A 25,369-nucleotide genomic window follows, 5' to 3' on the forward strand; every position below is an offset into this window, starting at 1 on the left:
ACAGGACGCGGACGCGAGGCGCACGCTCACACCACAGACACACGCTCATGCACAAATACGCGCACGCACAGAGCGAACGCAGAACGCGCCGAGGAAAAGTGTTCGCCAGTGGAACCAGTGAAGTCCGACCAGAAGCTGCTTCTCTTCCCTTCCCAGGAGGAGACGTTTGAACGACGAGGACCGCGACGCTTTGAACAAGTAAGATGATTCAAAGAACCGCGCGGATTCACATTCTAAGCGCCTGTGTGGTATTGTACTCCTTCAGAAGTTATTTCAGAGTTGCTTCAGAATAACAACTCATTACTGATACGGGTTGTGGGCACAGAACATTAGTGTTCACTTTAATGTAGTTTTGGAGAACTTTGATCCCGCCTGTCTTCATTTTATTACGGCTTAAGTTATGAGATTTTTCCCCAAGGAGAGATATCCTCGGAGTTAGAATAAAAAAGTGTAAAAACACGGAATAGGCGTATAGCACGTTTATCAGCCAATAGACACACATGGTACATTTGTACTGCGATGAAAGAACAAACCTGATATGAAACACATCGGTCTGTGTATGGATTGTATTGTATTTATAGTATTATATTGTATAGAATGAGTTTTGTTTGTGTGGCAACATGCAATGGATGAAGTTGGACAGCCTTTTACATTTAAAACATTTTGGAGAAAAATCCAACGATCAAATCTTAAAGATTCACTTTAATTTATTTTATAATTACATCGCTATCGTAGACCTATAAAAACACTCCTTAAATCAACGATAAAATCTTAAAGTTCAACTTTATTATTTCTTAATAACATCGTAGAGCTATAAAAACACTCTTAAGCCTAATTTAAGTATTGTGCTAAAAACATGAAGGGAGACGCGACCGAGCCTCGCCAGAGTCTTATCTGACCTGGATCGGTTCGTCGTCTCGACGTTGTGGGGGTGTTTACCATATAATGCTCAGGACTCGGACAGAGACCAGATTTACGGATTAACCGACACTTCCCAATGAAAACGACTGCAACGAATAACAATGGATTATAATAAAAAACAACCTCTTGGGTGGGTGGGGAGGGGGTTTTGAATACAGACCCCCCCCCCCCCCCCCATAATTGTAACTCTAGGAAAATTAATTCCAATTGAAAAAATTAAGTCAGACAGAACAAATATCCTCAGGGAAGGTGACTCTAATGCAGAATATCTTTACACACCAATCCCTCCTGTTACGCTGTTCCCAATTCTCTCAGCAGACAGCGGTTCTCAGAGCCCACATTTCAAAGGAACCTGGCAGGTTGTGTGGACCCGAGTGTGACCCTGTAGCTGATATAGGGGACCATGTAGGTAGCTAGGAGACCCCAGTTTGTGTGACCCTATAGCTAGCTGAGGGGACCCCAGAGTGTGCGACCCTATAGCCGAGGGGACCCCAGAGTGTGTGACCCTATAGCTAGCTGAGGGGACCCCAGTGTGTGTGACCCTATAGCTAGCCGAGGGGACCCCAGAGTCTTCGACCCTATAGCCGAGGGGACCCCAGAGTGTGCGACCCTATAGCCGAGGGGACCCCAGCGTGTGCGACCCTATAGCCGAGGGGACCCTAGAGTCTGCGACCTTATAGCCGAGGGGACCCCAGAGTGTGCGACCCTATAGCTCGCTCAAACACATGTTTTCAGACCACATGTGCGGACACTAAATCCTCCCACGCACACATCCATCTCCGGGTGTGTACACAAAGGTCCCACAGCCGGGCTGGGGGTTAATCAGCTCATGTACCGGGGATGACCCGGCTGACGAACTTTGACCTTTGACCTGCGACTCCCTGCCGTGCCGCGGCCGGCGGGGTGGAATGGGCTGATGGAGACGTCAGAGCAGAGAGCGGGAGAACAGACAGACTCACGCGGCATTGGAAGCTCCAGTGATGCAGAGACTGAACTCACAAGTGGTTCAGTGTGTGTGTTTGTGTGTCTGTGGCCGCATCTGTGTGTGTGTGTGTGTGTGTATGTGTGTCTGTGGCCGCATCGGTGTGTGTGTGTGTGTGTGTTTGTGTGTGTGTTTCTGTGCCTGCATGTGTGTGTGTTTGTGTGTGACTGTGGCTGCATCTGTGTGTGTGTGTGTGTGTGTGTGTGTGTGTGTGTGTGTGTGCGTGTGCGCTTGTTGGTATATATGTGTGTGTGTGTGCGGCTGTGTGTGTGTTTGTGTGTGACTGTGGCTGCCTCAGTGTGTGTGCGTATGCGTTCATGTGTGCGGGTGTGTGTGCGGGTGTAAAGTGTGTTATTAGTTTCAGATGGCGTCATATGACGTGTGTGTGAGGTTATAAGCCGGCTATAAGTTATAAGCCGGCTTTCCTTTCATCCTCCGGGTGGGACGGCGGTTTCCTCACCCTCTGCTTACGTTGAGCCAGCCGGCGCGCCTCGGTAACTGTGGTTCTGCCCTTTCAAATAATCTCGGAAAAGGGGGGGAAGAGTTCCGTAAAGTGGGATGGGGTTCCCTATCTCTCCCGGTGCCGTATCTAAGGACGGCCGGAACACTCCGGACCTTCTGTTTGGGTTTGTGGATCCCCGTCCTAATCTGCCATCTGCTCCAGGCCTAAACAGCTCTGCTGCTGCTCGCTGAAGATCAGACAGAAAACAATATGAAACGCCGGGCTCCTGGTGCACATCACACACACACACACACGCACACATACAGACGCATGTACGCACGCACACACATGCACACACAGCCAATCGCACACAGAAACACGTGCATACACACATGCTCACGCACACACACAACATCTGAGAACAACTGAGAACTTATGAAAGTTGTATTTGGCCACATTTAGTCTGTTATGCATTCGATGGGGAAACCACAAGAGGCTTTGACTTTTCTTATTTAAAGTCAATAAAATTCCTTCCTGCATCCCATAATATTCTTGCTACAACCGGCTTTTTGTTACATCCCATCCCAAGCTTAACACCAACACGTTTTCCTTTTGAGAACCCCCCCCACCAAAAGAACAGGAAACGTGCTACCAGAACACACACGCTAACACACATGTCCCCCCCCCCCCCCCGTGGTTCCCTGTCTCCAGGAGCTGACCTACTCCCAGGAGCCTTCCCCCCCCCGCCCCGCCCGGACCCATGAGCCTGAGCACCAGCGAGATGGAGGACCTTTGGGAGTCCTTGGGGGAGCTGAACTTCTCGGACCCCCTGGGGAACATCTCCAGCGTGGACGCCGTGCTGTGCGCCACGGCCTTCAGCCGGCGGGCGCTGCTCTCCTCCATGTGCGTCCTCTACACCTTCATCTTCGTGGTGGGCCTGGCCGCCAACGCCCTGGTGCTGTGGGTCAACGTGCGCGCCCAGCGGGACGCCGCGCCGCGCCACGAGACGCACGTGTACATCACGCAGCTGGCCGTGGCCGACCTGTGCGTGTGCGTGACGCTGCCCGTTTGGGTGAGCTCGCTGGCGCAGAGCGGCCACTGGCCCTTCGGCGAGGTGGCGTGCAAGCTCACGCACCTGCTCTTCTCCGTCAACCTGTTCAGCAGCATCTTCTTCCTGGCCTGCATGAGCGTGGACCGCTACCTGGGCGTGGTCGGGCGGGGCGCGGGCGCGGCCGACGGCCCGGCCGCCGTGCGGCGCCGGAAGCTGATTCGCCGAGGGGTGTGCGCGGGCGTGTGGCTGCTGGCCCTGCTGGCCTCGCTGCCCGACACCTACTTCCTGCGCGCGGTGCGCTCCGCCCACGGCGAGGCCACGCTGTGCCGGCCGGTGTACCCCGACCACAGCCCCCAGGAGTGGATGGTGGGGGTGCAGCTCAGCTTCATCCTGCTGGGCTTCGCGCTCCCCTTCCCCGTCATCGCCGTGTTCTACGCCCTGCTGGCGCGGGCTCTGTCCCGCTCCTCCGTCACCTCCCCCTCCTCCTCCTCCGTCACGCCCTCCACCTCCTGCTGCTCCTCCTCCTCCTGCTCCTCTCCGGCGTCGGCAGGGGAGCAGGAGCGCTGCGTGAGCCGCCGTGTGATCCTGGCCTACATCGTGGTGTTCCTGGGCTGCTGGGGGCCGTACCACGCCGTGCTGCTGACCGACGCCCTGTCCCAACTGGGCGTGGTGCCGCTGACCTGCGGCCTGGAGAACGTGCTCTACGTGGCCCTGCACCTCACCCAGTGCCTCTCGCTGTTCCACTGCTGCTTCAACCCCATCCTGTACAACTTCATCAACCGGAACTACCGCTACGACCTCATGAAGGCCTTCATCTTCAAGTACTCCACCCGCACGGGGCTGGCGCGCCTCATCGACACCTCCCACGTCTCCGAGGCGGAGTACTCGGCCGTGGCGGTCGACAGCTCGCCGCAGGTCTGAGGAACGCCGTCATGTTGGAACGGAAAGACTGCGCTGTGCAAGGATAGGAGCAGTGAGGAGGAGTCGGGACTGTCTGAAGAAGGTCCGGCGTTAGACCTCACTGAAGAAGACGTTGGTTCCACTCTAGTTCTGAACGATGCTGTTGGCCTTTGTAAGTTGAGAAGAGGGTCGTTCTGCGCCTGGTTTGAGTTTCTTACGGACTGATAAAGGAAAAGCACTTAGACGTATTGAACTGGGTGATACTGTCTGCAATATTGTAGTTGGATTGTAATGGCTGAACTTTAGTTTGTTAAATATAATAACTCTATAGCAGAGGTGACCAATCACTGACCATATATTTTTTGTTATGTAGTATCAGAGTGATTTTGTATAAATGTAATTCTTTACAGCAGGGAAAGTCTGGACCGGGTTTCTCGCTCTAGTATATAGGAAAGAACCTCCGTACATCGTACCATCGCTAACCCTGATATCGTTATTGTTTTGTATCAAATCATATTTATATTTAGTTTCTTCCTGTGTTTAATAGCTTTAAACCGTGTAGCGACCGATGGAGTCCATTTTGTACTGTCATGCTGCGTCACTTCTGAGCCTCTGATTGGTTGTCGGCCTATTCTATACTCCACAAACCTCATTAAAAAGGCTATTTCCATTTTAATGCTAATTTTACTCAGTCAATATGCAAGTGTTGTCATAGTTAAAGACAAACAAAAGCAGAAAACATCTGCATTTACCAACTCGTGCTGTTAGCAATTTCTCGGTTGGTATCATTTCCGTGCTAGCACTACTAATTAACAATGCTAGTTCATGTGAAGGCTCCGCTGTCTCCTCCTCGTCTCGCTCAGACGACTGATCTGAAACGTTCTGCGGTATGGATGGAAACGCTGGCTCACTATCAGCCCGGCTCCTCAGAGAGAGACATATGTTCAGCGGGTTTGAATCCTGATGCTTTGTTGAGTTGCATTCATCTTAGCCTTCATGAGCAACAACTAGCCTGCAGCCTTTCTGCTGCTACGCAGTGGTAGCAGCTGTGATGCAAACCAACCGTTTAAACGCCAAAATCAGGAACAGAAACTCACTGTGTGTGCGTGGGTTTGTGTGTGTGTATGTATGTGTGTATGGCTGTGTGTGTGTATCCTTCTGTGTGTGTGTGTATGGTTGAGTGTGTATATGTTTTTAGTGTGTGTGTGTGTTTGTCAGGTTGTGTATGTTTAAGTGTGTGTGTGTGTGTGTGTGTGTGTGCGTGTCTCTTTGTGCGTGCCTGTGTGTGTGTGTGCCTGTGTGTGTAATGTTTGACTAGTTATAAGTATTGTGACATACTGTTCATTTGATGTCGTCGGTAAAAGGCATGTTTCTTTTGTTTAATATATTGACCTGAAACAGATTGTCCTTCTTTTATTCGTTACACTTTTTTTTTTTTCCATACTGCAGAGATCCCGCGCGAAGATTAGAAAAAGACTGAATCGTGTGTGTTATCCAGGGGCAATCGGCGGGTGTATAAATGTTAAACATGTGTTTTTCTCTTTTGTATATTAAATACAAAAATACATAATTGTGCCATGCTGATTTCTTCGGTCCTTGTCAAACCCGATCCTGCGTGGTTCTCTCATCTCCTGGGCATCCCAGCAGCAGGAGGAGATCTGAACGCGTGTGTTTCCAGTACGGAGAAAGTCTAACGCAAAGCAGAGCGTTGCTGTGGGCCCCCGGGGGCCCCAAAGCATCTGTTAGGACTCAGTGGGCCCGGCGTGGTCGGGGTGCTGCTGGGTGCTGGAGCTGCCCGCGTCCCGGCCGTGTCCTTGAGGTGTCCTGGAGCCTGGATCCAGGCCACAGCGCCCTGCCGGGTCAAGGCTACAGCAGGGCGTAGGAGACACACATGGGGGTTCACTCAGTGTCGGAATCGATTAGGGCTTTGGTTACACAGGAAGCCATTGTGATCCTTGTTTTAAATGTGCCACACACACGCACACATGCACACACACACACACACACACACACACATACTATAGACGCTATACAAACACACACACACACACACATAAACACGCACATACATGCATACATGAACACTATATAAACATACACACATACGTTATACAAACACAAACACATACACACACATGCACGCACTCATATACGCACACATTCATGCATGTACACACACACACACACACACACACACACACACACACCTGTTGCACTAAACGACATTCACATCACACAAAACACTGTTGGTTGGAATTGAGACAGAGCCGTGAAGTACCAATACGTTCACTTTCCAGTCAACGTGCAACAGTGCTTGTGTCCAAATTGAATCAAACCTAATTCCCAAACTAAAGGATTGGCGATGCCTGTTCAATAAAACAACAGACATCTCCTAAAACACACGCCTGCAGATACGCCGGAGCCCGAAATGCCCAGACTAACAGTAACTCTGGGGATCATTTAAGCCTTAAGCACATCTTTCCCATGAGAAACCGCTGCCGAATCCTGGGGCAGGTGAGGCTGACTGCTTCACTGCATCTCAGCAACGACTCTCTTGGTGGGAATGAAATATATGTGTGTGTGTGTGTGTGTGTGGGTGTGTGTGTGTGTGTGTGTGTGTGTATGTGTGTGTGGGAGGGCCTAGGGAGGTTCTGGGGAATGTCAGCAACGCTTGTTCATTCATTCCTGAAGCCTTTTGGTTCTCATTAACTCAGCTCACAACAGACCCGGTACAGTACTGAACCGATCATTAGCTCCACTAAGACACAGGCTATTGTTAAACAGGATCTAAGTAAAACTGTCCATTTAACAATCTTAACAGGGATACATTTGCACTGCACTGCCCAATAATATATAATTTTTATCAACAGATACTGTTCATTTATGTCCCTGCTTACATACATATGTTCCTACCTCCACACTAGTATGCAATATCACCATACATGTCATGTTACTAATTATGTATACTTAATCTTAATTATAAAGATCAATGTTTATCTGCGGGGTGCAGAAGCAGTCGAGAGAACACCGCACGGTGCAGCAGAGGCGTTGGGGGATCTAATAACGTCTTAGATTCTTTAGGCATCCTGGCGTTTCCCAGGGCTGGTGTTCAAGATGGATGCCCCATGCTGGAACGCCTTGCTCACTTTGATTTAATGCGCACAGATAATGCACCAGACCCTCCCTGGTGGAGCGGGAGGCTTTCTGGACGATGAAGGGCAGCAGAGGAAGAGCCACGGTGTTGGACAGCCGATGACTGATGCTTCCTCCACAGTCGCCAACACACACAGAGAGTTAAAACCAGGAGTTGATCTGGCCCAATCCCAACACTTACAGAGTTCTAACAAAAGTTCAGCCAATCAAGTTTTACTCGCTTGAGTGGATATTGGAAGAGTTCCATGCAACGTTTTGAGCAAAATTCATTATTAATGAGGGGGAAATGAATTATTAATGAGGGAGAAATGGGGACCAGGCAGCTGCTCCTCCTCTAGCTTGAGTTTTACAGTACAAACTTGAAGGAGCTTTCTCTCTCTCTCTCTCTCTCTCTCTCTCTCTCTCTCTCTTTCTCTCTCTCTCTCTCTCTCTCTCTCTCTCTCTCTCTCTCTCTCTCTCTCTCTTTCTCTCACTCTCTAGCTCTCTCTCCCTCTATCTCTCCCTCTCTCTCTAAGATATAGGACCACTCTGCCAGGCAGATGTTGGACAGATGTTGACTTGAAAGCGAGTGGGAGATGAGAAGGGGGACATGAACACCTAACCTGCATTTCGAGGCACTTTCAACTCCCTTGATTAACCTTCGACCACGAGGCCTGATGAAAGTCATACATAATACATCAGCTAAACCAATTTAAATACACTACGAGTTTCAGTCCATGCGTCAATGTTGGAGGAAGGTTTGGCATTCTTGGTGCTATGCTTGGATAAGCCCTGTATCAACTTAATTCTAGCTTCAATAAAAGGTCATACATGTTTGATACTGGGTGTCAAAGAGACGAGAGTACAAAGACGTTGGTTAGTGGGATTATAGGTCTAATGGGAATGCATAAAGTAGATCCAAGGTTTAAGGTTTATCCGATGTGTCCGTCATCTTCACACCAAGACACACAAGGAGCATTGGTACAGCACACGCCGAGTTGGTCAGATTTGTATTATAATAAAATAAGCATTAATAGTGTTATTGTTATTATTTCTATGAAGTTCAGATTGGCAACAGACTGAGCATGACAATACAGCATTAATCCCAATGACTCGATCAGCAACCCCATCAGAAGATTATAGTCACACTACGACAACAATGATATCATCGTGAGTCGGATTCAGCCGTGCTAAACTTAAAAGCAGCCTCCTCTTGATTCTCCTGTGCACGGCCTCAAAGCCTTCGGTTCCTGCAGATCAACAACCCTGACGCAATCCCGCCTCTTTGAAGAGTCAACCCCCCCCCCCGCTGGGCCTCGTGAAACACAGAAGTAATCCGCGCTCGTGTGTGTTTGTGTGTTCAGGCGGGACCCGCGTGACTGGGGAGGGCCCTGACGGAGTGATTTACGCGTGGCTCTGAGGGGCCCGCCGCCGTGTTTATACGGCACTTCACGCTTCCGACAACCAGCCACCCTCACAGGCTAACACCTAGCCCCGTCACACCTAGCCCCGTAACACCTAGCCCCGTAACACCTAGCTCGTAGCTCGTAGCTCGTAGCTCGTAGCTCGTAGCTCACTGGGTGCCATTCACGTCGCCGCTGGCGTTGAAGCGTTGGAAACGTGTCAGAGAAGCGGAACCAGCTGCTCAGGTTTACAGAAGGAACAGTAAAGCCGCCCAACCACAGTCTCTCTCTCTCCCTCTCTCTCGCTCACTTTTTCTCTCCATCTCTAACTCCCTCTCTCTCTCTCACACACTCTCTCTCTCCCTCTCTGCCTCTATCTACCTCTCTCTCCCACTCCCTCTCTCCCACTCCCTCTCTCTCACTCCCTCTCTCTCACTCTCTCTCTCTCACTCTCTCTCTCTGTCTCTCTCTACCTCTCTCTCTCACTCCCACTCTCTCTCACTCCCTCTCTCTCACTCTCTGTCTCTCACTCTCTGTCTCTCTCTACCTCTCTCTCTCACTCCCACTCTCTCTCACTCCCTCTCTCTCACTCTCTGTCTCTCTCTACCTCTCTCTCTCACTCCCACTCTCTCTCACTCCCTCTCTCTCACTCTCTGTCTCTCTCTACCTCTCTCTCTCACTCCCACTCTCTCTCACTACCTCTCTCACTCCTTCTTTCTCTCTCTATCTCGCTCTCTTTCCCTCTCTCTGCCTCTCTCTACCGCTCTCTCTCACTTCCTTTCTCTCTCTCTCTCTCTCTCTCTCTCTCTCTCTCTTTTTCTCTCTTGTTATTCGCTCGGCACAATGCATTTATTTAGTTCTCCACTCCTACTCTCTCTCTCTCTCTCTCGCTCTTCCTTCCTCTCTAATTTTCTTTTCCCTCTGTCTTCACACGATAGCCTCGTTCCCATCCCTAACGTTGAGTGTTACTGCTATTTGAACGCGCGACATTGAACACCTAACCTCAGTAAGCGTACACTTATCCACAGAGACAGAGCTTCCTGTGGACCACACAGCGCTCCACCTAAACAGAGTTCTGTACTATGTCAGCGTGTCTATTCTCCCACCACTGCATTATTTATTATTCCAAAACGGTTCATCGTACCTTCTCCCTTTGGTCAGACGGCAGCCTTCAGCCTCCTCATCATGAACACTGACACGTACCTGTCCATCTCTGAGAGCCCCGCCCCAAAGTAATCAGTTCAGAACTCACGTTCTGAGCTGAGGTTCTATCTCAGTGTAGTTCTGTAGAAGACGTTCTGAGCTGAGGCTCTGCCAGTCTGGTTCTGTGGAGGGTGTTCTGAGCTGATATAATCTCCTCTAAGGGTTCCTCCTGTCTGAGGTTTTGCTGTTTCAACACAGCCTGGTCTCTCAGAACCAGAGCAGGCCAGCTTTCTTTGACATTACTAACGATGGTCCACATGAGTCTCACCCTGTAAATTAAGCTTATGTCTTAGTAAAACTTTTGCTGTCGTTGCAGATGCCTTTTCTTACTGGTTAGACATGCCACAATCATGCACACACACGCACGTAAGTATGCATGCATGCACAGACAGACAGACATGCAAACAGCATTGCGTCTCCAAACTTTCGCACAACAGTCCTGTTTCTGATGCCATTCGTAACACAAGACTTATCAACACAGCAGCAACACAAAACTACCAATAACTGAGTCTAATGACCTGATGTATGAAGGAATGAGGCTTCAGTTAATCATAAACTTCACCGTTATGAACAGATTTCACAATGTCCTGGTTTCGATTTGCCTCAAATATGTTTTATTGTTTGTCACCATAGTTATCATCCCAGCAGTATTCATAGTGTGCATAGTGTACTATCATAGTGTACTAACCCCTAACTTCAACCCTTCTCTCTCTCTCTCTCGTTCTCTCCTTCTATCTCCCTCTCTCTCTCTCTCTCTCTTTCTCTCCCCCCCCACACACACACACATACACACACACACCACACACAAAGATGAACACCCCGAGGTGACAAGGAGTGTCAACATGTCACCCAACCCTTCACGGTGTCCTGTCTCTAAGATGAGAGACAGGACACACCCCCCCCCCCCCCCCCCCCCCAGAGATCTCGAGAAGGCCTCCGAGTTAGAGCAGCCCAACTTCCACCACAACAGATCCTCGACTCCCACTCCCAGAGTCCACCGGTTCGGCTCTCTGCCCTCCCCTCCCCTCCCCGGCTCCTGTCTCGCGGTGCAAGCCCACACTAGCCTGGGCAGCAGTCTGCGATATACCTGGAGAGTCCCAGGGAGATTGGCATCAGGGAGAGCAAACATCCCCAGAGACACACAGGCACACAAACTCAGGCACACAAACGCGGGCACACAACGCAGGCTGAACTGCACTTGAACCCTGGAGCCCTGTGCGCTCCGCAGGCCGCCGGAGAACCGGAGCCGAAACTGAAACTCATACGTTTACTCCGCGGGGAGCCGGGGGGGGGGGAGGGGGAGGGGTCAAAGGTCAGGCGTCGAGCGTCTGAGTCATTGGCGGCCTCCTTTCTGTGTTTACAGGTTCTTTGAGATTACCCACAATGCCATGCGTGCGCCCCCCTCCCTCTTTGCTTATGATAAAGGAGCAGATTGGGTTTGCTACCGTCTCTCACAGGGCTCGGCTCACCGCCGCATTGTTTGACAAATGGGTTCGCGGGGGACTCCTGAGAAACACCGCGGAATGGAAGTGAGATGAATGGGTGGAGGAAGTCAGGGTTTCCGTGTGGCGGGAGGGGAGAGGTGGTGCTGGGTGGGGGTGGGGGGGGCTGCTTTGAGGTGACGGAGTGGACCGCGGGGTGGGGTGGGGGGCCAGAGGTGACACGCCTCAGTATATCCGACACCCAATTTCAACTTCCGCCAGGACAATCGACCGAATGAAAACACGCGAGAGATTGTGTTCCCCTCGGCCTCTGTAGATGAATAGCAGATCGTTCTCCGGAAGCCTAGTTTTAAGGAACATTCCCCCCCCGCCCCGCCACCTTGCTTGTCGTCTTCCCATAGCGCTCCGTGGTTTCCGTCCAGCCTCTGGTCGGTTTCTGCCCGCGTCGCCTCAAATCGCCAGCGTTGCCGCCGCCATTACTAGGCTGGTTTGCGTTGTCGTCTCATGACTTCAGGGCAAACAGAGGACAAACCCACTCTTAAAAATGCTTCCAATCGAAATTCACAATTCCACATTTACAAACCAAAGTGATGCACAGCGATTCATGCACACAATCACACACCGGCGGCGGTGTCCACCATGAAAGGCTGCAGCCAGCTCTTCTGGAGCAGTCAGGGTGAGGTACATTGCTCAGGGGCGGTCAAACTGCTCTACCTCCAGAGCTGCTGCCGCGACCGAGGCTCAGCACACAACGCTGTGAGCAGGATTATCTCAGCATTGTTCACAGTCCTCCCACTGAGGTGCTGAGTGTGTTTCGCCCTTCCCCAGCGGACCCTGGGGTTGTGTGGAGCGCGGAGGAAGAGTGATAGCAGAGACGGTTCAGTGTGTGATATTCTATCCTTTAGGGCAGGGAGGTCATCTGACCATCAGCGTCTTCTGAGCCCTCTGTCCGTCCGTCCGTCCCCTGAACACAGGGGGTCTCTGTCAGTAGGGGGGAGGGGCGTGGCCCCTGTAAATGGGACTGAGGCCCTCGGCAAAGTCAAAGGGCCCTTTGGCTCAGAGCCAAGGAAATGACAAGCGGTTGACAGGGCTATGGCGAGATAGTGGGAATATTATTTTTTGCCGAATACGATTCTCCAGTTTCCAGTGGAAAGCCCCGGCGATTGAAGCAGCAGTCTGGAAAAATAGGTGGAAAAGATATTCAGCTGCATGAAATCCAGTGCGTACAAATGGTCTGACGTTTAACGGATGTTTCTTTAGTGCTTGGACCCACAAGCAGCCGTTCTTAGGATAAAGCCCGACCCAGATCCCCTCCCTCACGGGGCTAAGCAGCAGAGCGACAGATCCTCCCTGGGAGCTCAGGGAAGCAGAGAACAATCTCCCAGCTGGGTGCAGATTAAAGCGCCACGCTGTCCCCCCTCACAGCTCCTTAGCTTTATTTAACAGCTAGAGCTGAGGAGGACAACAAAGTGTTGGTTATGGACAGCAGTGTGCGCTCGTGAACCCCAGTAAGCACCTCACAGCTCCCAGACCAGTACTCAGCCTGCTGTAGGGGGGGACGGTAGGGGACCAGGACCAGGACGAGGACTCAGACGGCTGTAGGGGGGGCCAGGACCAGGAGCAGGACTCTAGGGGGGACGTGGGGTTGGTGGAGCTATGGAACCGTTACAGCGGTGGCAGCTAGGAGAGCCCCGCTCAGCCTCGGCCGTCACAGCGGCCCGGTAAGGTCTGACCCCCGCCACAGACTGATGGATGAAACATGTGATGGAGTCTGAAAACGCTAACAAAGGACCACAGCCCAGACTGGCCTTACCCCCCCACCCCCCAGCCTGGTAATAGACCAGTGCTGCTGGTTAGAGGCCAGCGGGCTACGCTCCTGTAACTCTATACAACGCGCTGGGCGGGGGGTGTGCGTTTGTGTGTATTTGCGTCAGTGTGTGTTTCTCTTGACGCTGTAATCAATATTGCAACAGTGAGCTACCACACGCGCGCAGACACATTCTCTCACACACACACGCGCAAGAATTCAGGCACACACTCAAACGCACATGTACGCATGCGCACACACACACACACACACACACACACACACACACATATACACACGCACACACGCACGCACACACACACACACACACGCACGCGTATGCACACACTCACACCCAAACATTATCTCACTCTCACAAACACACACACACACAGACACACACACACACACACACACACACACACACACACACACACACACACACACCACCACTCTGCAGCAGAAATCATCCATAACTGTCAGGTGGCTGTTGAGACGCAGCCACACACAGCAGTTTGTGAGCACCAGGGCCCATCCATCACCCCCACCGGCCCTCACGGGACACTCAGAGGGACAGGGGTCCCCACCTTACACACAGGGCTCACTAACTAGGTCAACCCTGGGGGACCCCACACTATAACTAAGTAGATACACTGGGGTGGACTCTACTATAACTAACCAGATACACTGGGGTGGACTCTACTATAACTAACCAGATACACTGGGGTGGACTCTACTATAACTAACTAGATACACTGGGGTAGGCTTCACTATAACTAACTAGATACACTGGGGTAGGCTTCACTATAACTAACTAGATACACTGGGGTAGGCTTCACTATAACTAACTAGATATACTGGGGTGGACTCTACTATAACTAACTAGATACACTGGGGTAGACTTCATTATAACTAACTAGATACACTGGGGTGGATGGACTTCACACTATAACTAGACTTCACTATAACTAGATATAATGGATTGCCACCTCGGATATTTAACTTGATTTAGATCAGGGCATTAAGTTCCAACCCGATTTCTCCCGTGTTCCCAACGGAAATGTCTTTGATGAGGAGAGAGTTCATTTCATAGTTACAAGCCAGAGATACTACTACAGGGACTTGAATAACTTACTTGATTAATTCTCAGCTACGCTCGGTAAACCCATGGTGGAGTTCACACTGAGATCATAAAACATCGCCGTCAGTGGTGAACGTGCCCTGAGCAATGAGCTAGTTATCTCTATCCACGGTGGCGTTCCTGACACTGCGCCGACTAGACACACCAATGGGAACCTCCCATTGAGTCCTTGGTCCCTCCCACTGGGCGAGCAAACCTAGCCTCCACTGGGCTATTTAACTCGTGCTGTGTTCCGATATCCTTACTTCAATCAGTACACTTAAGCAGGGGCGTAGGAATGAGTTTAACATTGGGGGGGACACATATCGGAAACCTGACAGATCCGGTATAATTTTTAGGTGGGACAAATGCGCCTGTCTCCGATATTGGAGGGGACACGTCCCCTCCGTCCCCCCCGGTTCCTACGCCCTTGCACTTAAGCGTAGTACACTATCTGTGCGCAGATTTTCAGATGTCAGTGTCGTTCCAAATCGAATACTCCGTGGTGCACTAACCGGAAATTACGATCGCGACTGCCGCCGCGGTTCGTCACCCGCCCAAAACAACCCACTTTGAACGGTGAACTCTTTACGCCTAGCAGCTATAAAATCTATAAAAGCTATAAAAACTATAAAATGACTCCATTAATGCGGGCTATGTGGAAAATGCGCCGACGTTGGCTCAGCCTGGCTCCGCCTCTGCCGCTTCGTAGCTAAGATGGCTGCCGTTGAGAACGAAAAGTATACATCGAACCACACTCAGCGGTTTGACCGTTTTGAGTACACCACTGTCCTTTCAGTACACTTCTTTTCGCCCAGATCTTAATTGGAACGTCCTACGTACTCAAACTAAGTATAGTAAGTACGGATAGGATGAATATTGGAACACGGCATTGGACTCCAACTGGGCTAGCTAACTTTACCTCCCTTTATAGCGAAAATCAATTCAAAAATGCATACCGTGAACAACAAAGCGGACCAATTACTCAACAGCGACACTAGCTTCTCCACTCCATCTATCATCCGCGCGGCAAAAGTTACTTGCCGTATTTATTTCACGTCCTCACTCACGTTTCCCCCCCGTTCCCCCGTCCGTCTCGTCCATCAGGCGCTCCGTGGCCGGTGTCTCAGTGCTCAGCGCGGTCTAAATACTGCTGACTAAGTGGCTCTAATGGAAACAGCGACGTCCGCGTATCAAAGGGCCCCCACTCCTGCTCATGCTCTGCGCCCATTCATCAGCATGATTAGACATGTGCCCTGCGGATGTGTGTGTGTGTGTGTGTGTGCGTTTGTTTGTGTTGGTGTGTGTGTGCGTGTGAGTGTTTGCGTGTCTGTGCGTTTGTGTGCCTATGTGTGTGGGTGTGTGTGTGCGCCCGGGCGAGTAAGTGCTTGCATCTGCGTTTGCGTGTGTGTTTCATGTGTGCGCGTGTGTAGCCGTCCGTTAGAAGTGGGTGAGGACGCGCGCTGCCGCGGTTTACAACACGGCCCCGTGGGCCAGGGGTCCGGCTGCTGTGCGGCCGGGGCCCCCCTGGGCTCTGCCCGGGTGCGGTGGTGGTGATGGAGCCCTACAGCTCCACGGGGAGCCCGATGAACAGGGCGTGGGCGGCGTCTGGGTGACGGAGCGGGTGGGAGTGCACCGTCGGCTCCTCCGTCGGGAGAGCATCCGTCACGCGGGGGGAAACGCAGCATGGCTCTTCACACCTCATGTTTTCCCATCATGCACTGGGGATGCTGATGTGGTACAGGCCGCGTTTCTCGGGGAGATGGGGCTCCTCCACCTCCTCCTCCACCTCCTCCTCCTCCACCTCCTCCTCCACCCTTCCTCCTCGTCCCCTTCCTCCTCCACCCCTTCCTCCTCCTCTTCCTCCTCTCCTTCCTCCTCCACCCCTTCCTCCTCCACCACTCCATCCTCTCTTCGTCCTCCTCCTCTTCCTCCACCCCTTCCTCCTCCACCCCTTCCTCCTCCTCCACTCCATCCTCTCCTCTTCCTCCTCTCCTTCCTCCTCCACCCCTTCCTCCACCCTTCCTCCTCGTCCCCTTCCTCCTCCACCCTTCCTCCTCCACCCCTTCCTCCTCTCCTTCCTCCTCGTCCCCTTCCTCCTCCACCCCTTCCTCCTCTCCTTCCTCCTCGTCCCCTTCCTCCTCCACCCTTCCTCCTCCACCCCTTCCTCCTCCACCCTTCCTCCTCCACCCTTCCTCCTCGTCCCCTTCCTCCTCCTCTCCTTCCTCCTCGTCCCCTTCCTCCTCCACCCTTCCTCCTCTCCTTCCTCCTCTCCTTCCTCCTCCTCTCCTTCCTCCTCCACCACTCCATCCTCTCCTCGTCCTCCTCCTCTTCCTCCTCTCCTTCCTCCTCTCCTTCCTCCTCCACCCCTTCCTCCTCCACCCCTCATCCAGTGTTTGGTTGTACTTTACTGTCTTCAGTCGGGCCGGAACACTGGGGGGGGGGGCAGACGGTAAAAGCTGTATTTAAGCCGCCCGTCTGGATCAATCTTGTTCTGCTCGTGTGAATTCAAGCATGGCTGCAGGTGTGTGTGTGTGTGTGTGTGTGTGTGTGTGTGTGCGTGTGTGTGTGTGTGTGTGTGTGTGGAGGGAGGGGGGGGGGGGGGGGTCTTAAAGCACTGGCCAGCTCATCATGACCACCAGGGCTTTGAGGCAGTTCTGTAGACCTAACTGAGCAGTGAGTGAGTGTGAGTGTGTGTGTGAATGTGTGTTTGTGTGTGTGTGTGTGTGTGTGTGTGTGTTTGAGCGTGTGAGTGATTGAGTGTGAGTGTGTGTGAGTGATGTACGGCTGCCAAGGGCTTTTTGGAGGAATCATGCAGTTATGTAAAATAAATGATTGACAAGGGCATGGCCCTGGGCTGTGTGTGTGTGTGTGTGTGTGTGTGTGTGTGTGTGTGTGTGTGTGTGTGTGTGTGTGTGTGTGGAGCAGTGGGTGAATGCATACATGTGCATTTGTGTGTGTGTGTGTGTGTGTGTGTAGATATGTGCCTGCATGTGGATGCACATGTGGGCAGAGGCATTTGGTGTTGCATGCACATGTGTTTTTAGATGTACGTGTTTCTGTTGAGTTTGTACGTGACGAGGGAGGGGGAATGCATTTGTGTGTAGATGCACACTAAAACAGATGTGTGTGTAAATGTTTGTGAGTGTATGCACATGTTTGAGTCTGTCTGTGTGCATGCAAAAGTGTGTGTGTGTATACGTGTGAGTGTGCGTGTTTTTGTGTGTCTGTGTGTATGTGTGTGTGTGTGTGTGTGTGTGTGTGTGTGTGTGTGTCTGTGTGTGTGTGCATGTTTGGATGGGGCCCCATGCGTTTTGATGGACAGGAGGACTGGAGCTGGCTGGAGACTCCCTGGGGGGGGGGGGGAAGGGGGGAAGGCTATGCAGAGTCCAGGTAAACTCTGAACAAGTGAGTCTTGAGTCTCTTGTGGGAGCTGGGGAGCGTCTCTGCGGTCCTGACATCGGCAGGGAGCTCGTTCCACCGCCATGGGGCCAAAACAGAGAGGAGTCCTCAAACGTCTTTCATTCCACCAATCAGAGCCTTGGTTCCGGTGTGTAGCTCGGCACTCTCTGCTGACTAAACACACGTGTTGCAGTCCAGCCTCCAGCGTCGTTTCAGTCGGGACTTCTGCGGTGGCTGGAACAGTGTTACGGATTCCTGCCAGCAATGACATGTGACACCGTGAATGGCTTTATCGGAGCGTTATTTGGCAGTTGGAAAACGTTCCACAGTTGAAGACGCGGGTTTCCCCCCCCACCCCCGCTGGGCATAATGGTGACAATATGGCAGCCGACCCGGTGGCTATCACATGGCCTCGCAGCACGCCGGCATGTTTTACATCTGTTCGGCTCTTTGTTTGTACCATAGAGGAACCGGGGGTCTCTGCTGACATGGAGGAACCGTTTAAACTGTTTAACGGTTTAACGAAAAACATGAGGACACAGCCATGTCCTCCAGAAAGACTTCCCTCCCATGAAACCTGATGGAAAGAAATGATTAAAGTACCTCCCTTTAAAACGGCATCTCCCCTGACCACAGGGCTGTCTTCTAGAGTTTATCATCTCTCTTTATTTAAAGCCTCCATCGACTCCTCCTGACAGAGTGGGGGGGGGGGGGGTAAACGCAGCCTGTCGGAGCTGAGGAGGTGAGATTACACTCCAGAGTTTACACATAAATCATGTTCAGGGAATGCAACCTGTAGCCAACTCTGGAGACAAGTACGAAACAATGGTCTCTGATGACAAGCGATGAGTTCCTCTCGCCGCTAAACAACTCCCCGCGGAACAAAGAGACGCTGAAAAGAAAATGACATGGATCCTCCCCTCCCTCTTCCCCTGCTTTCCTGGCAGAGCGACGCGTCTGGGAGGAATCGAATACCCCCTCTGGACCGCGGGTCCCAGCCGCTCTATTCACGCGTCTCCCTCTCACACCCTTTCATGCAAGGATTGTTGAGCGATATGTTGGGTCATTGTGCAACGCAGAAAGGGTTTTAATACTTCTACACAGGATTTACCTTTTGATCTACTCCAGATCGTAAGTATCACACAACCAGCCGCCTCCCTGGTTGTGGGACCAACGCCCGAGACACAAGCTCATCAACGGGGCCGCAGTCGATCAGGAGGGACAGGGTTCCCGGCAATCAGAGGTGTGCTGGCGCGATTCCTGGCTCATGCTAGTAAGTGCCGAGGTGTCCCTGAGCAAGGCATCCTTAATGCTGCTGTTGCCGCACGGTGGACATGAATGTCTGTGTGAGCGGGTGAATACGAGGCACCGATTGTGGAGCGCTGGCCCTACAGGTGGGCTCCATCTGAATCCATTCCCCCATGCTCCGTAAACACAACAACACACAGATGGTAAAGGTTTGCAGCGCGTGCGTCACCACTGGGCCTTCAGAAGCCTGGGGACAGCCGGCGTGATCTACACAGCGAGACGGCTCACTTCCCCAGAGGAGCTGCACAGGAGGAGCAGAGAGTCACATAAAGAACAGACAGATAAAAAGAGACGTAACTCGCAGATTCCTAATTCGGTGTGCTTGAACTTTTTGCCGTCCCCTGGGCGCCGAGCCCAGAGACGCAGTAAAAACCGTATGTGGGCCAGGCAGGGGGGGAGGGGAGAGGGGTTGGTGGAGGGGGGGGATCAATGGCGTCTTAAAACCACAGGAACGCCGACACACGATCCCGACGAGCGCGAGGACGCTTATTGCTTCACTAGAAGACAGAGCGGCGTTGTGTCCCGCGGTGCGGTGGTGGTGATGAGGCTGTCACTCCCGGATCAGACACCCCCCCCCCCCTGTCTCCCCCTGTCTCCCCGGTCCGCCAATGGTCCCGGCCTGGGACGGGTCGGAGCGGTTCAGACCTCATGGATGTGACCTTTCGAGGAAATGGTTGTGTGTTTGTTTGGGGTTTAAGTTGTTTACATGTGCGGTCTGTGTAGCGGATGCAGGCCTGATTCAAAACAGGCTGTCATTATCGGGGCGTTTTCAGAGGCTCATTGACAATGACACGGCGCTGGTACTTTGTCTCCTGAGGACGTCTACCCTGATGTCCCGATGAGCGTCTCGTCGTGGAGCTCTCTAGCGGGTCTTATATAACATGTAGGGGGACAACACGGCTCATATATCAACAAACAACAGCTTTGATTTGCTGCGGTCGGACATCGTTCCCCCTGGGTCTCCCGCGATGTACAAATCATTCGTGTTGCTCTTATTCTCTTCAAGAGATTTCTGAATAACAATATGCAGTTTAAACTTTAGTGTCTCTATCTTCAGGTTCTGAAGAAGCAGATGGACGGGGGGTTATGCTGAGCGATTGGAATTCAAAGAGAGCCTATTTAACTTCCCGACGGTGATTCATCGCGATCCTGAAGAAAATCCCCTAAACCGCCAATAAATCACCCTCACAACTGAGAGGAGTTTGACTTAGCCTGTGGTTCTCCCTCCTCCGTCATTGTTTACATTAGTATATTTTAGCCGCGGGCATCGCGCTCTAATCACGCGGTTGTTATCATCTGAGCTCTAGGAAGGTCTGGTTGGATACACGGAGACGTTTAAACTAAGAACTAGCGCCGCATTGCTTTAAGTCGACGAGCCAGACAGGCAGGGCTGCTGCGGCGAGCTGGCAATCTGCCACTTCCCTCTGGCAAACATCCGCCACTGGCCAAAAGCCTGCAGCGGTCTCATGTCGAACACCAACACATCAGCAGAGTCAAGATTAGCCTTTCCTGCGGCGGGAGGGCGACCCGTCTGAAGCAGGCGAAATACCTCACAGGACTTATTAATGGCGGAATGAAGACTACCAGACAGTTGGAGCCCAGCGATAATGAGGCCTCAAGTCCTCTCTAAGGGGCTATGGTGGACGTACTCGTTGCTCTGACTTACCCTCTCTCGCTCCCTCCCTCGGTCCCTCTCATCTCTCTCTCTTTACCAACGTCTCTCTCTCTCTTTCCCCCTCTCTCTCTCCCTCTCTCTTTCTCTCTCTCTCTCTCTCCCTCTCTCTCTCCCTCTCTCCCTCTCTCTCGCTCTCTCACTCTCTCTCTCTTCCTCTCTCTTTCTCTCTCTCTCTCTCCCTCTCTCTCTCCCTCTCTCTCTCGCTCTCTCACTCTCTCTTTCTCTCTCTCTCTCCCTCTCTCTCTCTCTCTCTCTCGTTATCTCTCCCTCTCTCTCTCTCTCTCTCTCGCTCGCTCTCTCACTCTCTCTCTCTCTCTCTCGCTCTCTCTCTCTCTTAGGTAATTGGACCGCTGGACTACCCTCCCTCAGAGAACTTGTGTGTGCATGTGTGTGTACATTTGTGCACACATGCATGTGTGTGGATGTTCACACATGCATGTGTGTGGGTGCGTGTGTAGGTATGTGTACGTGCATGCCTGTGTGTGTGTACGGAGCACTGTGATGGTAGACTCACCCCTCTTGACTCCCACTCTGCCCGGGTCTCCGTCCGGCTCTCCCCCGAGTCTACCTCCCCACCTCCAGGTCTACCTGGGTAAAGAAGTGGAATCACAAACTCTCACGGCACTAATTTGAAAGCAGAGAGCGTCGCACTCTCTCTTCACAAGAGAGTAAAACAGATATATTACGCTGACATCAAGTGGTTCAGCAGATGCTTTTATCCAAATCTAAAAGTGCGAGTGAGAACACTCAGAGCACGCAATTTAAATCGAAGGAACTACTTAGTGCTGCATAATGAGGTTGTAGGAAAGAATTTCACCGAGCTCAGAGCAGCTGCAGTCCTCACAAACTGCAGAGTGCAGGAGTCACTTTATGAGATGCTCTGGGAAGAGGGCTGATCCTCAGATGTCTTTTGAAGACAGGCAGGGTATGGCAGACCAGAGGGACCTTGACCTTCCTGCCAAGGCCGAGACACACTTCACATCAGGAGAGTGTGGAGTACACAGTGTGAGGCGATGTTCTTTAGCTCAGGGTACCAGTGTGTGATGTTGTCGTATGCACGGGAGGCACAAGCTCTTCATCCGGGCTTTGGTCTAATAAAAGGAGGGTATAATTATATGGTTGCTCTACCGCCGCCGTGTGTAACTATAACGACCCCGAAGACAGCTTGGGTAGAACATGTTCAGCGCGCAGATGACAGTAGGCTTCACTCCTGCTCGAGTACAAACGTCTGGTTTCACACTCGTCTGAGGCGCTGAGCGTGTTTACTGCAGGTCACTTCCTGTCTGCAGGGCCTCTGACCCCAATCACAGCGAGGGATCTCAGCCTGGTCGGTAAGTGTGTTTTCATATGTGCGTTCGTCCGAGGCAACGTGTTTGCTGGTACGAATCCTGCAAAGTCGGGATGTTTGTGTGGCGAGTTGACTTGAAATGTGTGTCCGTGTGTGCGCGTTTGTGTTTGTGCGATCTCATGCTTGTGTCTGCCTGCACCTGCACCTGCACTCCTCCGAATGGGAGTTTGTGTTTGTACCGTGCATTTTATTCTTGGCATATGCGATCCAATTATAATCTCCTGCAAGACATTGAAGTTGAAACGGGGTCTTTATCGTGTTGGAGTGTCGTGGTGGTGGTGGTGGTGGTGGTGTGTGGGGGGTGGGGACGTCTCTGGGCTCTGTGAGGCGCTCCACGGTGGGTCTGACAGCTGCTCCACACACCAGCTGGGCGGCCGCCGGGACTCCCTCCTGATTATGTGCCACGGCGATAATATTTTCTCACTTCTTCTCACAACACGCTCGAGTCTCTTTCCGAGGGAGGCGACGCTGGGAGATAACAGGGGGAGAGCGAGGCCATGTGTCCGCTGCCGACGGAGCGATGGTCGTCGCCGGGCGGACTCGACGCCAGTGTGGTCTTTGCGCGACCAGCATGACCACGCCTGAGAGAAGGGGTCCTGCTAACAGTCGTACTGGTTGTGTGTCTTACTGGCGAAGGCGCCAAAACACACACGGCTGGCTGCTCATCAAGGGTCTGAGTTACTCACAGCTTTATTCCCAGGATTTCCTTATTTGGCTTTTGAATCAATGCGCTATTATTTTACTCCACACAAGCTTGCTTGTCTGTGTGTGTGTGTGTGTGTGTGTGTGTGTGTCTGTGTGTGTGTGTGTGTGTGTGTGTGTGTGTGCGTGCGTGTGTGTGTATGCCTGTGTGTGGTCCGTAATAAATATATAAGTATTTATAAACAACTAATAAAAAGAGGTTTAAGAGGTTGAGGCATTCAAATCTCCCAGCCGGGTTCAAAGTCAACCCTTAATGCTTGTTTTATGAGAGGTGCATAATTCCTCCTTATTAAAACAAACCCTTTGTAAATTGCAGGTGGAATATAAAAAGAAAGAAACTGCTTTGTTGTGTTGTAATTCGCTATAACTCACCTCCCAAATTCCTTCCTCGACATGAAAGGCTTGTGCTAGTGAGGTGGAACAAGATAGTAAAGATACAGTCCTGAAAACAACCAACATTGACTCACTTTTCTGTGATGAAACGGTCAGTGGGACACCAATGAGACAGAGTGCTGCTCCTGGAGCGATATCAAAGTGTTCCCTGCTCGTGTCCTACGGGGGTAAATACCCTGAACCTTTGAGCCCTTTGGAACAGCCCGTTCCACTCCTTTAAACGCTGACCAGTAACTGCTGGCAGGGACGGTCCATTCTTCCCCTGGGGGTGTTTTCACAGGCCGTTTCACGCTGGGCAGTGGAGTCTTTGTGATCTGTGATGGGTGCGGGGTTGTTTTAACTGCGGTGGTATATGTTCTTGTCGCGTTCAAAGGTTTACAACAGTGGCTCAGGGCTCGGTTCGAGTTTGCTTTAGTGTTGTTTTTGCACCGCTTTAGAAAGCGAGGGTATTTTTCAACGGGGTCATCTTTCATGTTTAGCGTCGGAGGTGAGACGTCGTCTGCACTAAAGCTTCAGCAGAGAGGATAGTGGGGATAGGAGGGGGAAGCCGTTGGATTGCTCACTCTGTCTGGTCTCCGAAAGGCCGGGGAGGAGGATGGTTCCATCACCACCACCTCTCCGCTGCGTGAGCTTTCTAAGTGGAGCGTGGAAGGGAACACACACACACACAAACACACACACACTCTGTCCTCGCGGATATCCCGGATAACAAACAAGTTTGACGAGGAAGTATTTTCACTGTTGAGGATCCGAACTGAAACAACACAGACACAACACACGCCATCCGAACAATGCGGACACTCACACACACACACACACACACACACACACACACATACAGAAACACACATGCATGAACGCACACGACACACACCGACACACACACCAACAGGAAGACCGACCTGATTAGGACAATCAGCCATGTGGAGGGAGGGGGTCCCTCTCACTGACCCGGGGTCAGCACCGGGATCTCTCTCCATGTGCGTGTGGACCGGACCCCAACCGGGGGACATAAAGCAGAGGAAGGGCAAGGCAACACACCCACACACGCACGCGTGCATGCACGCACACACACACACGCACACACACACACACAGACCGAAAGACAGACACACCCACACACACACGCACACAGGCACGCACGCAAACACACACACACGCACACACAGACAGACAGACAGACAGACAGACAGACAGACAGACAGACAGACAGACAGACAGACAGACAGACAGACAGACAGACAGACAGACAGACACAAACAGACACCCACACACACACACACACACACACACACACTCACACGCGTGAGCTCTGTGTCGGTCCTCTCTTGAGGTTCTGTTTTCTCAGGAGGCCGGTGTCACGGCGGGCGGAAGGCCTGAGGAACCGGCTGGACGAGATACAGAACCGGGGCGCACCATCAGGAACAGCGGGAACCTGGAGCACAACCAACGTTCTGTCACACCGCCTCCGCTGCGGTTCCTGTCCTCTGGGGCTCGGAGTTAAAGTTCAGACAGAAACACATTTATCCACGGCCGCAGATTTCCTATTATGACTCGTCACGTATGCATAAAGTCAACATCTTGATTTCGTTACAATAATTAACATTGTTTGACTGACACCTTTTGATTTGATTTGTAGTTTTTTGTCCGCCGTTGTTTGGGTTGCCAAGCAATAATAATTAATAATAATTAATAATTAAAAGCCAATGTGCGATGTCCTGTAAAAAAAAAGGAAAGAGAAATTTAACAAGATTTAACAAGTTCAAACCAGTTTTACGTATGCTGTGTTTAGCTGTTAATTAACCACCTGCACTGGCTACATGTAATCCTCCTGGAGCAGAACACAAAGTGGTGCTAAAAATACCTCGTTCCTCTTGACTCCTGCCGGCTGTGGAACCGGCCCAGTGAGGGTGAGCATGTCGCACACATTCAGAAAGTTGCTTTTCCTACTTATTTAAAAACACACAAGGTTCACGTTCACAGCGCCATGATCACAAATTCGAATAACACTGGAAATGTTTGCGATTAATGTATGAAGAGAAGACAGACCAAAATAATACACATTTACGTACCAAAAATAATTGGCTCTGCTACATGAAATCCTGCGGTAAGACCAGCAGAATGGTGACATGCTGCCC

The 25,369-nt window shown here is 51.6% G+C and overlaps 1 protein-coding gene across 1 annotated transcript; it reads left to right on the forward strand.

Annotated features, from left to right (window-relative positions):
- The first annotated feature begins 92 nt into the window (after positions 1–92).
- On the forward strand, positions 93–5,853 carry LOC307072369 (atypical chemokine receptor 3-like). Its single transcript, XM_079731642.1, has 2 exons — positions 93–198; positions 3,057–5,853. The coding sequence occupies exon 2, from the start codon at positions 3,106–3,108 to the stop codon at positions 4,315–4,317; it is 1,212 nt and encodes a 403-aa protein (XP_079587768.1). The 5' UTR covers positions 93–198; positions 3,057–3,105; the 3' UTR covers positions 4,318–5,853.
- Positions 5,854–25,369: the final 19,516 nt, after the last annotated feature.

The sequence above is a fragment of the Pollachius pollachius genome, assembly GCF_949987615.1.
Source record: "Pollachius pollachius genome assembly, chromosome: 3".
Taxonomy (NCBI): Eukaryota; Metazoa; Chordata; class Actinopteri; order Gadiformes; family Gadidae; genus Pollachius; species Pollachius pollachius.